The sequence below is a fragment of the Lissotriton vulgaris genome, chromosome 8 (assembly GCF_964263255.1).
Source record: "Lissotriton vulgaris chromosome 8, aLisVul1.2, whole genome shotgun sequence".
NCBI classification, from domain to species: domain Eukaryota; kingdom Metazoa; phylum Chordata; class Amphibia; order Caudata; family Salamandridae; genus Lissotriton; species Lissotriton vulgaris.
In genome coordinates this window covers 1,369,307,863-1,369,323,988 of record NC_141696.1, presented here as the reverse complement: position 1 = coordinate 1,369,323,988, position 16,126 = coordinate 1,369,307,863, and the positions used below count along the sequence as shown (strand labels likewise).

General features: G+C 45.9%; 1 protein-coding gene across 1 annotated transcript in view; it reads left to right on the top strand.

Moving 5' to 3' along the window:
• TMEM50B (transmembrane protein 50B) overlaps positions 1 to 16,126 on the top strand; it is a 176,529-nt gene that overhangs the window by 144,959 nt on the left and 15,444 nt on the right. Inside the window, exon 6 of the mRNA XM_086935333.1 lies at positions 5,440 to 5,497. Within this exon, the coding sequence (XP_086791459.1) occupies positions 5,440 to 5,497 (58 nt within the window). The remainder of the gene's footprint in view (positions 1 to 5,439; positions 5,498 to 16,126) is intronic.

The window sequence follows — 16,126 nt, the reverse complement described above, 5'->3', positions numbered from 1 at the left end:
CTTGTGTGAACGTGAAGACCCCACTGTATGCACAGTTCCATTAAGAGGACCTGGACAATGCCCCTGTACAATGTCATTAAGGTCATTGAATAGGCCTCAAGCAAAACAGCACTACTGTGTGCTAGCAAAGGGCCTTTTGGCTTTGCCTTTCCAGACACAGGCACACCTGCTGGGAAATCAAGACATTGATGTGCTGAAAGAGACTACAGTAAGATTGTATCATCGTGCATGGACAAGGATGAAGAAAGTAATGGGCCCTCATGCCAAAAGATGTTCTGGTCCATTATGGTTAAGTAAAGGCTACATGTGTGCACTAATGTGACTGTTAAATTTGACTGTTAAATGTCCCTGCACCCAGATTATGCTAAAGATGTGTCTGCACCCTCTTTGTCAGATTTATCCATCTAGTTCACATGTAAAATCTTCAGGGATTGACCTGACCAATGGTCAGTCAGTCGGTGGTGAGTGGGCAGTGGCAGTGCCCTTAGCTGCTGTGTACGGCGCTGCTATTTTACTCTGTTGGTGATCTTTTAAATCATTTTTCTCATGCTGCTGCTGCTATTTGTGGGACAGCATTTTTAGGTTGCTAATAATTTTGGAAACCGTAACTGAATTATCCTCATTGGGGCTCACCTGAGGGGGCTGCACACTTGCTCGGAGGCTGCTCTCGATTTCCCGAACGGTGCTGGTCACCGGTCCGACGCGGTGACCAGCACCGTTGCGCGGAGGGCGAGGAAGGGAAGAGACAGTCACTTCCGGGGCGCAGGGGGCCGGTTAGAGGTCTAGTGCTCCCGAGCTGCAGACGCTTGGAGGGATAAAAGGAAGATGCTTATCCAGCCGCGCAGCGGACCCACGCAGCAAGCGCGCCGGTGGCGCGCCGTCCGCGGCCGTAAGGGGACCGGGCCAAAACCCCTGCCCAAAATGCTGTTAGAGTTCAGTGGAGTGCAAGTCAACTTCCCGATCTCTGTCCCAAGACCCCTATGGCTTGCTGCCACAGCGTGAAAGTAGATGGGGACAGGGGATGTAAAGAGTGTCAATATGTCTTCTGTGTGGCAGATGAGGTTAAGCAAGAGGCAACGAGGCTCTCATGTGGTCTGTTGAATACTAGATCTATGCGCAAGCATAGGTTGGATATCTTCGACCTACTTACTGATAAGAAGCTCGACCTCCTATTCCTCACGGAAACTTGGTTGGACTCGGATGCGGAGCCATACATAATTGAGGCACTCCCCATGGAGTGGTGTGGCTCACTGGTTAGAGGCGGCAGACCCGGGAGCAGAGGACGGCCCGGGACCAGGGTTCAATTCCAGACGCAGCAGGGTCGTGGACCAGGGTCAGCGGACTCGATAATTCTCACCTCGGGGCCTACTCTAACCAGGGATCACACTCGGCAACTCTGGGCATTAGCTTGCCTCATCTCCACAACGGCCCCCCCCATACGCCGGGGATGCCTGGTTTCACCTTGGAGATACCCAGTAGGGACCATCTCACAGGGAAAGCCAGGACGGGTCACCAGCGGTCTATTGCGCAGAGATACTCCTTCGGGAGTCGATTCTAGCACGTTAGAAACCCGCAATTAAATTGGGGTACACGATGGTCAGGCTGGATCGGATGTCAGGCAGAGGGGGGGGGGGATAGCTATTGCCTTCAACCAGCCGCTAAGCTGTCAATTGGAACCTTTAACTATAGCTGATAGCGAGGCGGACGCCTTCTCAATCAGGGTTAACCCGCACATCACAGTAAAGGGATTCCGGGTCTATAGACCTCCGGGCCCCTATACTCGCTTTGTCGCAAGCTTGCTAGAAGGTATTATGGAATCTGCCCTACGGAGGGATAAGTTCCTCCTATTAGGAGAACTCTCTGGACAAGGGGGCTGTAGATCTATGTCAGGAACTGCAGTCACTTCAGTTCAACCTAAGCTTGAAAACCCCTACCCATAAGGATGGTCACCTACTGGACCCAGTGTTTGCTAATTGGGGGGAAGTAGAAGTGAACATGCCTACTCCTATCCCCTGGTCTGATCATTTCTTTGTTCCTTTTGTAGTGAGAATTCCAGGACTCAGAGCCCCGGAATAGCCGACTCTGAGCCATCCGTGTCGTAAATGGGCTGGCTTCTCTCGGGCAAAGTTCAATGCTGCCTTGATTAAAGGAGGGCAGCCTGGGGGTACCGATGTTGAAACCGCATGTGGCAATCTTGAAAAACGAATAAGAGAGGCTCTTGATAGCACTGCCCCGCTACGTCTGAATAAATCACGGAGTAGATCTCTGAAATCAGCCCCATGGTTTAGTGACGACCTGCGCCTAGCTAAGGCTGAATGCAAGCGCTTAGAGAGGCAGTGGAGGGTAGCGTTTCTTGACCAGGCCAAGATGGAATATAAAGATAAACGGAGAATCTACCATGGATTAATTAGGCGGGCTAAAGCCACGCATTATGGGGAGAGAATTGGGGAGGCAGAAAATTCCACTAAGGAATTATTTAAGATCTGTAGGAAAATGTCCTTACTTAAACCATCTACAATACCCATGGAAAGTTCGGAGGAATCTTGTGATCGTATCGCTGGCTTATTCTCAGAGAAAGTGGCCACGACATATTCCTCCATTCCAGGAGCAAAAAGAAGGGGTGTAGAGTTTGTGGAGCCCAAGGGGAATGACGGGGGAGATCGCAGGCTGGAGAATTTTTCCACCCCTCCACCCGAGATGCTCCAGAAGATATGCAGGTCCATAAAGTCAGGGTCACCAAGGGATCCCGCCTCGCCCAAATTGCTCGCGGAAAGCCTTGACATCCTTGAGCCCTACATCAGGCATCTGTTAGATGTGTCATTTAGAACACACGGTGCCTGATGATTGGAAGCAGGCGGTGGTACTCCCTCTTCAGAAGAAGCCCAATGTCAGTTTGGAGAAATTGGACAATCTCCGCCCCATTTCGCTGCTGCCTTACCTGGCCAAAGTGGTGGAGAAGGCCGTTAATTTTCAACTTATGGCCTACGTGGAGGAAGCTAATCTTCTCCATCCTACGCAGTTTGGGTTTAGATCGCTCCACTCAACTGAGTCAGCTCTACTTATGGCCATTAAGACCATCAGACAAGGAGTGGATGAAGGACAGACTATGGCTCTCATCCTCCTGGACCTGAGCGCCGCCTTTGACACTGTAGCACATTTCACCTTGCTACAGTGTCTGAATAAGGGCGGTGTCTCAGGCGCAGCGTTAAAGTGGCTTCAATCTTTCCGGGCGAACCGCAGGTTCCATGTCAGGCAGGGAGCTCATATTTCCAGAGCGAGGGATTTGGATCAGGCTGTGCCCCAAGGCTCTGCCCTGAGTCCCACCCTGTTTAATCTCTAAGTTTCCCTTGTGGCAAGCATAGTCGAGGGCTATGGAATGCGAATTGTTTCATACGCCGATGGTCATCTTGCGGTCACGGGCACCTGATCTGGATGCACCCGACTTCAGAGCTTGCATGCAGGAGCTTGCCTCCTGGATAGATAACAACTGCCTGAAGTTGAATGGTAGCAAGACAAAGGTGCTCGTGGTGGGGGGGGACCCGTTGGTGTGGTCATCGGCATGGTGGCCACCGTGCCTAGGACCAGTCCCTAGGCCATGTCCACAGGCTAAGAACATGGGTGTATGGGTCGATTCGGACCTTAAATTTGCTCCGCAGATCATTCATGTGGTGGGGGCCTGCTTTGGTGTCCTGAAAGGTCTACGTAAAATCATGGACCTTCTCCCCTCTGGAGCTAGAAGGACGCTGGTGCATGCCCTTGTTACCTCCCGATTAGACTATGGCAACCTACTGTACTTAGGTGCCACGGTTAGGAGCCTTGACCGTTTGCAGGTGCTGCAAAATGCAGCTGCCGGCTGGTACTGAGGCTCCCAAGAAGAGCTGCTTCGAAAACTGCCTTGGAGGCACTTCATTGGCTTCCGGTTAGGAAGAGAATTGTGTTTAAGGCCTTATGCATGTGTCATCGGATCATTCAGGGCAATGGACCTAGGCCTCTACAGGCCTTAATTACTACCTACATTCCTGTCCGTTCCCTCAGGTCCACGGGTACTGGGCTTGCTGGTGATCCCTAAAATTAAAAAGGCCCCCATGGGTGGCAGATGGTTCCGGCTCCTGGCAGCTAGGAGCTGGAACAAACTTCCTTGTGAGCTGCGTCTGGAACCTTCGGAGGCTAGGTTCAGAAGGAAGCTTAAAACCTTCCCGTTCCTTCAATAAATTGCAGTTGTGCTCCAGGGTGCCTCCAGCATAGTGCGGGGTGTGAGGCTTCTCAGTCACTACAGCGCGGGGACACGCTGGTGTGCGTAACCAGGCGCTTTATAAGTTTCCTTATTATTATTATTATTATGTGCTCCAAGGAAGTATTATTTGGTGGCAAATTTCTTATTTTAATGAGGTTTACTGTTACTAAAGGGATCACTTAGTGAAAATAGCATGGAAATGCCCAATATGTGGGAAAAGGATTGTGAACATTATGCAATTTATGCAGGTCTGTGCTGTAATTCAGACTTTTGAGAGATGGGTCGGCATATAAACCAGAATCCAAGTTTATTTACCTCTGAATTCAAGGCGATTTGGAAGCTATCATATGTGACAAGAAATTGGTCTCAAAAAGCCTAATGATCACAAGGTAATGCTATTACATCAAAGTGGTGGAGTCCTGTTTCAACAAATAAAGTAATGCTATTGATTAGGGAAAAACATTGGGAATATTTGTGCTGCGTGATATGACAATTCTGTTTTGTAGAAACTGAACAGCTCTCGCATATCCCTGGAACTGTGCACTTGTGGTTGTTTTCTTGCATGTAACTCATTACAAATACAAATTCTGAAAGAATAAACCTCCGCTCTACGATGAATGCGGTGAATCTTTTGATTGTACTAATCTCAATAGTTTGGTGTTTAGTGCTTGAATCTTGTAAATATTTATTTACTGTTGTCTGTTCACTAGTAACAGATTACTTGTATTTGGGGCCTTTAAAAATGTTAATGTCATTGATGGGTAAATATATTTGCATCACCAATGAGCGGAGGCTGATATCCACGAGCACACTAGCCAGTGGAATTTTGATTAATTATTTATACATTGAGTGCATCGATGATCACACAGGTTTTCTACTAATTGTAAATATAATTGGTTGACATAATGACTGCTGTTTTGCAGCTCAAATATCTTGTATATTTACAAATTATGAAACACAGTTAAATGAGCAATTTAACTCGTAGAATTGTGTTACTTAAAGAATTTATGCCATTTCTCATATTTTTTATTCCTACATTGTAAGATTTGTTGTAATTTTGGAAATGTTGAGCTTTGTATGTGTTCATGATTTCTTTGTCATGGTTTGCTTGTACATCTGTTGCAGTACTATCATCATCTTAATTGTTTAAAGTGAAAATGCAAAAGAAAAATTAATTTAATCAAGTTGTTAAATATTCATTTTAGGTGTCCCAGTTTACCCTGGTCTAGCCATATTCTTTCAAAATGCTTTAATATTTTTCAGGTGAGTAACAATTTAATCAAAAGACTAGAATTGCCATGCAAGCATAAAGTAGAAGTAAAACGTTTCTAAGACGTTATGCATATTTTGTGAAATATCGAACTTCCTTCTTGTTTCTGCTACTTTTTTTTTAATCGGCTGTATTATTCTAATTTTGTAATGTTTAAGCTGTGATGTTTTTTGGGTCGGTATGGAACTAAAATGTCAATTACTACATCTAATTTTAAACGTAGAGTTTACCTAAGTAGATCAGGGGATAATTGTTTTTATATGAATAAAAGTAGATTGAATGTATGAATCCTGTCTGTATTAGGAACCAGAATCCTATTTCAGATTTTCCATAACCACTATTCCTTATGTGATTGAGACCCTTACGGGTGAGTAGTGCGCGTCACAATTCCCTGATTGATTGCACTGGAGCACCGAACATAGCTGTCTGTAACCAGACAAATTATTTTTTTGTAAGTTTAAAAAAGTGGTGTTTTAGACTACAAAACCTGGTACAACATGGCACGAAAAGCAATTATAGAGCAGTGGCGGCTGGTGACATTTGAAAGTGGTAGGGCGGAAAGTGGTAATCACACTGCACCGTAGCACCCCAGGACCTCAGGACCTCACACTCTGCTGCCTGCTGTCTCCAGGCCTCTGGGCTCAAGCCCTCAAACCCAAGACCTCAGGCCCACTCATCCTGGAACACAGACCCTCACACTCTCTCTGTAGCCCTCTCACCCCGGACCTCAGACCCTCCCACCTTCGGACCTCAGTCAGCCCCTCTCACCCTCTCAGACCTTAGACCCTCACACCCTGGCTGCAGCCCTCTCACCCCCAGACCTCAGACCTTCACACTCTCGGACCTCAGCCCCTCTCCGTAAACCCTCAGGCTCACACCCTGCAGGCAGCCCTCTCACCCCCGGACCTCAGACCCTCACACTCTCGGACCTCAGCCCCTCTCACCCTCTCGGGCCTTAGACACTCACACTCTGCAGCGCTCTCACCCTGGACCCCAGCCCCTCTCACCCAAGACATCGGGCCCTCACACTCTGCAGCCCTCTAACCCCCGGACATCAGGCCTTCAAGTTCTCACCCTCGGACCTCAGGCAGGCCCACGGACCCTGCCGTGCTTGGCTGAGTGAGAAGCGATCACAGTGGCGCGTCCGACTTTGTGTTAAGACCAGTCACGGCACTGACATTGCTGACAGCATAGTAAAGGCACTAAGGCAGGCATGTTTGATCTTTACAAAAGGTAACTACAAACAGTAAGGAAGGACTGGACCATTCACATATTGTTCCTATTAAAGTGGCAGAGGCTCAATGGTTGCAGAGTTATTGTCACATACAATGCATAAAGACAGTGCATCTTCTCGCCATTCTTATCATGCAGTTAAGTCTTTAGTAGTTACATGACTTCCCAAATTTCATTTCAGCACTGTCTTAATTTAGCGTCTTTTATTCATTTCACAATACTCGAGACGGACCACAGTAGCCACAACGACGATTTGTTCTTATTTTATTATCAGATCCCAGACCTTACCCGTTTCATCTTTGGTTTACTGTTTCATTCCATCAGTGTCTCTTCAAAGCCATTAAAGAATTCTTTTCCACACATGGCAAAGACATTTGGTTTCAGTTGATGTCACGGAGATGTTGCCCACATTCCCAACATACTTGTCACATAATTCGTTCGTAACTTGCCTTTCTTCCATGTCCTTCAAATCGCACGTCGTGCTAGGGTAAAATACCCCTACAAACCCTGGCCGGTCCATTAAGTTTTTAAAAATAGAGGCGGCCCTTACAATCATACTCTGTCCGTGTCCTGTTGTTCTTATTTTCATATCAGAACCCTAGATCTGGATCTATATATCCATTGTGTCTGTCCTGCAACCAAACCCAGCTACATCCACCTCTCGGGCTGGTACAAATCATCGGATACGGGTCCCATAGTACACTCATAGCAGTCATGGACAGGCAGTTGCTATGAATGCCGTCAGCTGGTACCTGCAGATTAAGGACGACCGACGAGAATACATTTTATGCAAGAAATTCACAATTGCACCCAAGCATTCCAGTGTTAATAGCAAATAAATTTGCTTTCAGTCGCTAAAATGGAGAAGCTCTGATAGTAATTTGAGGCAGTGGGAAACAGTACTACCCACTATGCGCATTCTGCCCCCAGTGCATCATCGCCGGCGCCGCCAGTTAAACGCAGACAGTAACTCTGTACATGTAAGCATAGTAAAATATGCGATAACATAAACCAACCAATGGTAATAACGCACCACCTGATGATTGCGGGGATGTTACCACATCGAGGTATTACCAATGTGGTAATACCTCGATGTGGTAACATCCCCGCAATCATCAGGTGGTGGAATGAGTTTACTGACGACGCCCTCTAAGAGCGGTATTGAAGTATGATTCTTAACTAATGCAACGAGGTGCAGTAAAACATTCAGAGTCCAATCAGGGCTTTTACCTGAAAAGAAAAATAACTTTAATCATTCACTACTACATTATGTTAGCGCACGTGTACATAAACAGTATCACAATCACGTACAATAGGCCTAAAAATACCATTTGCCATAATGTAGGACAACAAACAATACTCACCCCACCCCACAGACCTAAAAAGTTCTTTGTTGTGGAGCAAGGAGTAAACAAGAATGCCAGGAATACTTGACTTCCAGACTGTTTATTCTGAGAGCCTCTAAGCCTGCAGGCAGGGAGAACGCGTAAAGCTGTACTGCAGGCTTTCTAACTTGGCATCTCAGAACTGGCGCAAGGGCATTGTCTGGCATACACTCGAACCGGAGTGGGTGGTAGCGTAGCAGGCAGGCGCAGAGGCGCGGGAGCCATCCTGTGGGTATTTATTTGAAGAACACAAGTTTTTTGCACTTGTGGCGCCTCCGAGCCTGTGGGTTAAATGCGACTCTCACTCTTCATTCTGGTCACAAGACAGTCCCACCCCACTGTTCACACCAGTTTTCAGCCTTCTAGTAGAGTTCTCAGTACAGAGAGTTCTGGACTGGTATGCGGTCATCAGATTCAGCAGGGTAGGTTAAGTTTAAATTAGGGTCACACAGGCCGAGTGCAGCCGACTACTCACCTGCGGCAAGTTACAGTAAGTAACACTAACACATTTCATTCACATTATGCTAACTGTAGCAGCAGCCTACAGGCAAAAAGCGCGGGGGCGTCTGTAACATGCAGGTACAGGTGAAACAGTACTCGTGAAACAGTGGTGTGGTGTGCGCTGCTACTGTCTGTGCTGTGCACAGTAAAAGACTTACGTCGTAGACGGTGGACGAGGTGCCGTGTCACGGTGGTCGTGAGGTCCGGGTCCGTAGGGGCACACTGGGCACACACACTCTCAGTCTCTCACTACTCTGTAACCAGGCCAGGGCAGGACGACGACGACGGACGGACTCCTTGTGAGTTGTGAGTGACTCTAGATTAGAAGACACACTGTCTCTGACGATGACGAGTCTACTTCTACTTTCACTTAGTAGACTTGTTGTTAGTTTCGTATTCTGGTTGTTGTTTTGGTGCGCCACGCGTGGTAATGGCCAATCACCTCTACTTTGCTGGATAATAGCCACAGGTGATTGGCCATGCAGTGCGGGCCGCAGCAGAGCAGCCAACACCCACGCCGCGTGGTACCATCCTGCTGCAGCAGCCAATCCTGGCGCAGCGTTAAGAGCGCCACTGCGCCAGGATTGGCTTACGAGCAGACTGGTATTTGCCCCTAATGAGACCGGGCCCGGATCCCATGCCTGTCTAGTCTCTGAGTGATATGGGGGGTGGGGGGTGGATGGACCACAGTACGCATGCGCAGGCCAGTCAAAATATCGAGGCCTCCTGGATTTCACTTGCGCAGTGTGTACAGTTACTGTAGTAAACACTGCGCATGTGAAACCCACGAGTCCTCAATATTTTGACTGGCCCGCGCGCAGTTACTGCCAGTGCCAACGCTATTCTGCTTGCGCCGCCCCCCGCACGGCCCACTCCCTTATGCGCTGCCCGATTCTGTCGGGCTTCTCCCGGCCGGGGACGGTAGCACGCTGCTCAGATTAATCCCGTTCTGAGAACGTTCTGACTTAGTTTTTAAATTATGCATGTTGTTGTTGTTGGCAGGTGCGTCCATGGCTAGTGGGGCAACGCCCCAACGCCCCCAATGGACGCACCGCCACTGTTATAGAGTGTTTTTACAGTTTAAAATAAAAGTGGATAAAAGAATGGTTAAGACGTTGTAAGCCCAAAATGTGCAAGTAGCAGAGAGGCTGGGAAGAAAATATGCAGCCTATTTGTCAGTGCAGTGTTCACCTGGGAAAGCTTTGCGTTGCGACTGAGAGACCATTGAAGAAAGAAAGACAGCTAGAAGTGTGGACATAAAAAATCCCAGTTAATAGACAAAATTACACATGAGGGCCTTGCAGACAGTAGAGTGCTTGGCCATGAGGCGAAGAGCAATTGTCAATGGCGGAACACTGATGGCCTGGTTTCTTTTATGATTGCCCAACTAATGGGTGACTCCTCCCAGTAGCTGTGGTGCTGTATGTGCATACCATACATATTCAAAGAAGTTACACATCTCCTTGAGAGGGTCCCATTTAGGTGGAAAAAGTCACAAAAGGGCTGAAACAAATCTCTTTGACAATATGGATAGTTTTTAATTGATGATGAGAAAGAGTTCAGCATGGTCTTTGAGGCTTGCAAACCCAAGCAAGAAAACAGCTGCAGAAAAACTGAGTAAAATCAAGGAACAAAAGAATCTAAGAAGGGCACTAAACATTACAAAAGAAAAGAGAATCCTAAGTGTTGCAACACCTCCTTCACACATCTAAGCTCCCTTATATAGAAGTCAAACAGGAAATTAATTCACATAAAAGTGGTTGAATACCATCTGGACAGGGAAGCTCTGCCAAAAGAGACTGGGAAGATGACCATATTAGTTAGGTTTAATATAACTCCAAGCACACTCAACGTCACAGTTAAATGAGATTGTTCTTGTGTGGCAGGTGCAAGAGGGATATAAAACCTGACATCATGTCCTTGAAAATCTGATGTCCCTGATCCTGTGTACAACTGCACTCCTACTTCCAAACTCCCAACTTGGCCCCACACTGAGCAGCCTGCTGCCAGTGGAAACCCTTCAGAGCTACAGTGACAATGAACACTGCGAGACCAGACGCCTCCCCCAAGTGACCGCCCCATCTCAGAAGTGACGCATCTGTCACCACTGTTAGATCTGGTTGGGGAGGGAAGAGGGGTCAGCCTCGGTCCCAATCTTGGTTTGTGAGCCACCACTGCAGTTAGTGCAGTTGGTGCGCAGTTCCCTCCGAGATCTGGAGGTAGTCGGCAAGATTCCCCATATGCTGTGCCCACTGGAACTTCAGGGATAACTGCAGAGCCCGCATATGCCATCTGGCATAATCCACCAGCAAGATGCAGGAGGCCATGAGGCCCAGAAGCCTCAGAGTCATTCTCACCGAATTCAGGGATAGAGGCTGAAACATCGGTATCATAGCCTGAATATCTCGGACTCGCTGCTTGGGAGGATAGGCCCGAAACTGCACTCTGTCCAAAACCGCCCGATGAAAGAGAGCATCTAAGAGGGGGTGCTCTGCCATGATATCAGCAATATCCACCCCTGGCGATAACACTTCAAGATGGTGCCCGAGGTGAAACGGAGTTAGAAGTGGGGGGGCCGCGGTGAAACGGACCCACGTTATGAGGTAACAATGCGGGGGCCGCAACATCAGGAGCGGCTTCCCTGCTGCCCTTTCATCTTCCCCGGCGTGCGCCCGCAGCTGGTGCAGCCCGTGATCGCCAGATCTGCAGCCTCCATCCACCTGTGTGGCCCAACCGCAGTGTGTGGATGGGGGCCCGTGGCCACAGCGGACGGGCAGGACCGGTTACACGACCGGGAGAGGATTTTAATTACAGCGCTCCCCCTTTACATATGACGAAGCCGCTAACACCCCCCTGGGAGAGCCAAGATAGACATAAGCTTTTTGTCAAGCATGAAAGCTGGGTGGAGACCTGAGGATTTGTTTTAACACCCCTCCAGCTAATGACACGGGTGGACTGTGGTGCCCAGTACAGGAGCGTGGGAGCATTTAGACCAGGGATCATGTGTGTGCAGCAATGGTGAAAGGAGGTGCAAATGCTGAAGATGTTCCTCCTTTTGACTGTCTGGCTCCTTTTCCCCTCTTGTTCTTCCTCCGTTGGGTCAGCTCCCTGGTTTTCTTTGGACTTGGCCCTCGTAACATTTGGACTGGAACTTGTGTGCGCCACGCCATTTTGGGACCCTCTTCTGTTGTCGCTCTTGCCCTGGGTGCATCTTGCCATGTTGATATGGTTTCAGACATTTCACTTACTCTGGACTGTCTTATCTCTTTCTCCCCCACAGGTCCCCCTCTCTCCTCTCACCAATCTCAGCCTCAAACTCTTCTCCCCCCACATACCGCTCTCTACCCCTTTTTATTTAATTTGTCATTTTGTTATTTCTCTTTTCACTCAGTAAATATGTGATATATACTTGACCAAGCCAGATCGCTGGTAAAATGGAATCCTGAGAAAATCTTCCATTTGTATATCTCTATATCTCTCTCTCTCTCTCTCTCTCTCTCTCTCTCTCTATATATATATATATATATATATATATATATATATATATATATATATATATATATATATATATATATATATATATATATATATATATATATATATATATATATATATATATAACCTACTGGCGGTCGCCAGTAGGTAGTTATAGTTAGGATTTTTTTCAATGCAAAATCTCAAAATTCTATTGTGAGTAACTTTGGCGCCGGTTGACGAATCTGTCTGAAAATTTCCTCAAATTTGCCTCGCGGAGCTCCGGTCCTTCCTTGAAAGTTTGGGGGGGATTCGTGAAGTGGGGGCCGAGATAAAAGGGGGGTCCCAAAACGTGTTTTCCCCATGTTCATTTTTATAGGGCGGTCAAACTCACTTTTAGCCCGAACGGCTGAATGGATTTCCACCAAACTTGGCAAAATTGTAGGGACTGGTAGCCCGATGTGCCTTTGCTATGTCTCAAGATATGTGCTCCAGTGGTTTTTGAGTAATTTAGGTTCAAAAAAATATATATATGGCAGCGCCCCGGTACGCACACCGGGGAGCTCTCTGGGCTCGCCACGTGAGGTGCGCACGGAAAGCTGATTGGCTCTCGGGTGTCTGTAAACATTCGAAACAGTCCGGAGCGGCCGCCATCTTGTGTCTCGGTAGGATCGAGACACAAGAGGTGGGAAAAACAAAGGGGGAAATGACAATAAGGGGGCAGAGTAGACCCCCCTTGACCCCCTAGGTTTGATGTGGGGGCTATAAAAGGGCCCCCCGGTTGAAAAAAAAAATTTTTTTTTGATTTCCGCGGGGGAGCGCACGGTCCGCGCACCGGGGAGCGGAACGGGGAGCGTTCCATGGGGAAAAATGAATGAAAGAGTTTTTAAAAAATGTAGCCTTTTTTTTTAAATTGGAGGTAGTTCTAAAAAGAACTGTTTTTTTCTTCTTTTTTTGTTTTATATTTTTTTAATGTTTTTTGAACATTTTGTACTTTTTTTGGCTTTTATGAACTATTTTGTATTTTTTTGGGTTATTTTTATGGGGAGAAACAAAAAACAGGGAATTGAAAATGGCTCAACAGGAGCAAAAAAAATCAGGAAAAAATTAGGGTTTTTGGGGCAATTGTGGTTGTCACCAGCAAGGAGGATGAGCTTTAGGCTCTGCTCACCATAGGAGATGGTCTTACCACAAAAAATACAGGTGACCCTAAATTCTCCAAACCGTGGTTGAATGCAAGGGATTGTCTCCCTTGTCTCTGGTCCCGATGGAGTGGGTTGTTTTCGTTTGGAGGTGCTGGGTGTAGATTGGGGAGGGTTGCTGGCCAGTTCTCTCATCTCTGCGGCAGCATAGTTGTTAGGATGCTTGCGCTGCATATGCCTTATCATGGTATTGTTCCCAAATGAATATTTTTTATTTGGGTTACCCCTTGAGAGTTCCGTGTCACAAATAAGGCAAGCCACCTTTGCCGCATTCACTTTCTTTTTTCCCTCAGGGATGGAAAAAAACTGCCATACAATGTGTGGCTTGGGTTGGTATGGGGTATTGTGTTCTTCCAGCCACCACCTCCTCGTCCCCTCCTCCTCCTCTTCCTCCTCCTCCTCTTCTTCTTGACCACCAATGTGATGTTGTGGTGGTCCTCTTGGTGGTGGTGGTGCAGATGCTCCAGCTGATGCTGCTACTGTAGCCATTTCAAAGTACAAAATATACCTCAAAGATTGCAAAACAGGTCTTCCTCAGTGAAAGGACAAAGTCAGAATCAGGAAAAAAGGTGGGGTCTTTCATCATTTGGAAAAAAAAAATGTCCTGAACCAATGAGAAGTGTTATTTTCAGGTCACATGACCCGACGCGCTTACGCGGCGCGCCCCGGGTCGCGTCGCGTAAGCGCGTCAGATGTTTACGTTGCGCAATCGTATTCGCTCGAGTGCTTCCGGGTGCGCTTACGCTGTGCGTATCACGTGGACGCGGCTACGTGATACGTCACAATGATGTTTTCGTTCGCGGCAAAAGCGCTAACGGGACGCTCTCCGGAGCGCGCCCTGGGGCGCTTTAAAAGACTACGCTTTCCAGGGCGCTCACCGGGGTGCGCCCCGGGAGCGCTCCAGGGCAAAAAAAATATATATATACATTTAAAAAAAATTTTTAAATACAAATATAATATAGGATTCATTCATTTACAAAAGTATTACATTTCATAGCTATAGACATTTGCTATTAACAACATTTTGAAATTCACTGAAAAAAACATAGGTTTGGGGCCTTATATATAGTTAGGAATTAGCATTTAAAAAACCTATGAAATTCACTGAAAAAACCATAGGTTTCACACCAGTTATAGTTAGGAATTAGCATTTAAAAAACCTATTAAATTCACTGAAAAAACCATAGGTTTCACACCAGTTATAGTTAGCTGGAAATTTTACTGACATAAAACCATTGAAATTCCCACGTTATAGTTAGTTGGACTCACTATAACTTGCGCGCCTGCAATGCACTGCTGATGACGTCACATATTACATCACTCATGACATGGTCAGTGACATCACTCATGACACCATCCTTGTGACAGACTGACAGACCTCCTTTCAGTGTAATGTAACCCTTGAAACACATATTCAAAAATAGAAACTAACATTTTCAAAAAAATGGAGATACCCATACCAGTTACAACAACCAATTCAGTAATTCCACCATCTATATACACGTCCACTCATTCAGCAACAGTTCTATATAGTCACTCATACATATACTCACTCATCATATGTAGTGATACACATATACATCCTGTTACACACCGACAGTCATCCAAAAGTTACTCACACACATACACATGCAAATAAACTATTGAACATCCATTTATTTGAATATACAGCTATACACACACTAGCACATTACTTTTAAGAAAACCTACACATACTTACTCTCTAAAACAATCACTTATAGAAACACATACTTATTTAAACAGGAACTCTTACAATCTCTCACTCTCACATATACGCACTTATATACATCAATACTCACATATACTAGATTAAAACATGTAGTTACTGATAAAGACACTAGTGAGGCAGGCATTCACTCACTAACACACACATATTCACACTCATCCACCCATACAGTCCTGCACATACGCTGTCTTAAAAACACATACAAACAGTGAGTCAGTCACCAACCCATGCAGCCACTTATACACAAAGTGAAACACTGATACATATATTTAAAATATTTAAAAAATACTCGCTAATATATGTATTCACTAAGATACACTTTATAAGCCAGTTAACCAATCAATATTTTATTAAAAATAAACATCCATTTACACACTTATTTATCCATCGACCTTTACAAATACATATATAAAACATATTGATATTTCAGAAAGACACACATTCACTGGATGGTGTCATCAGTGATGTCATGAGTGATGTCACTGACCATGTCAGGAGTGATGTAATATGTGACATCATCAGCGGTGCATTGCAGGCGCGCAAGTTGTAGTGAGTCCAACTAACTATAACGATTGGAATTTCAATGGTTTTATGTCAGTAAAATTTCCAGCTAACTATAACTGGTGTGAAACCTATGGTTTTTTCAGTGAATATATATATATATATATATATATATAAGAGAGAAAGATAACTCTAACCACTAGTATATGTAGTAGACCTTTGTACTCACTACCATTCCTATGTGATTCTTAGAGTTTATCCATTTGTATCTCTTCCTTGAGTGACTGTACAACTTGTACATTTGCAATTTTTTCTATTTGTATCTCTTCCCTGTGTGACTTTACAACTTGTACATTTGCAATTTTTGTTCCTGTTTGTATCTTTTATGTAACTCATGTAATCCTAAGTCCTTATGTATCACAACTGGTTCTTTTGTAAAGGGCTCTGACACCTTCGGGCAACGTTCGCGCTATAGAAAATCGCAATAAATAAAATAAAATAACAAATAAATAAATTCCGGTTTGACTTCGGTTCGTAGATAGTGAACCCCACGAATGCAGGAGGTCCACCGTAGTCTGA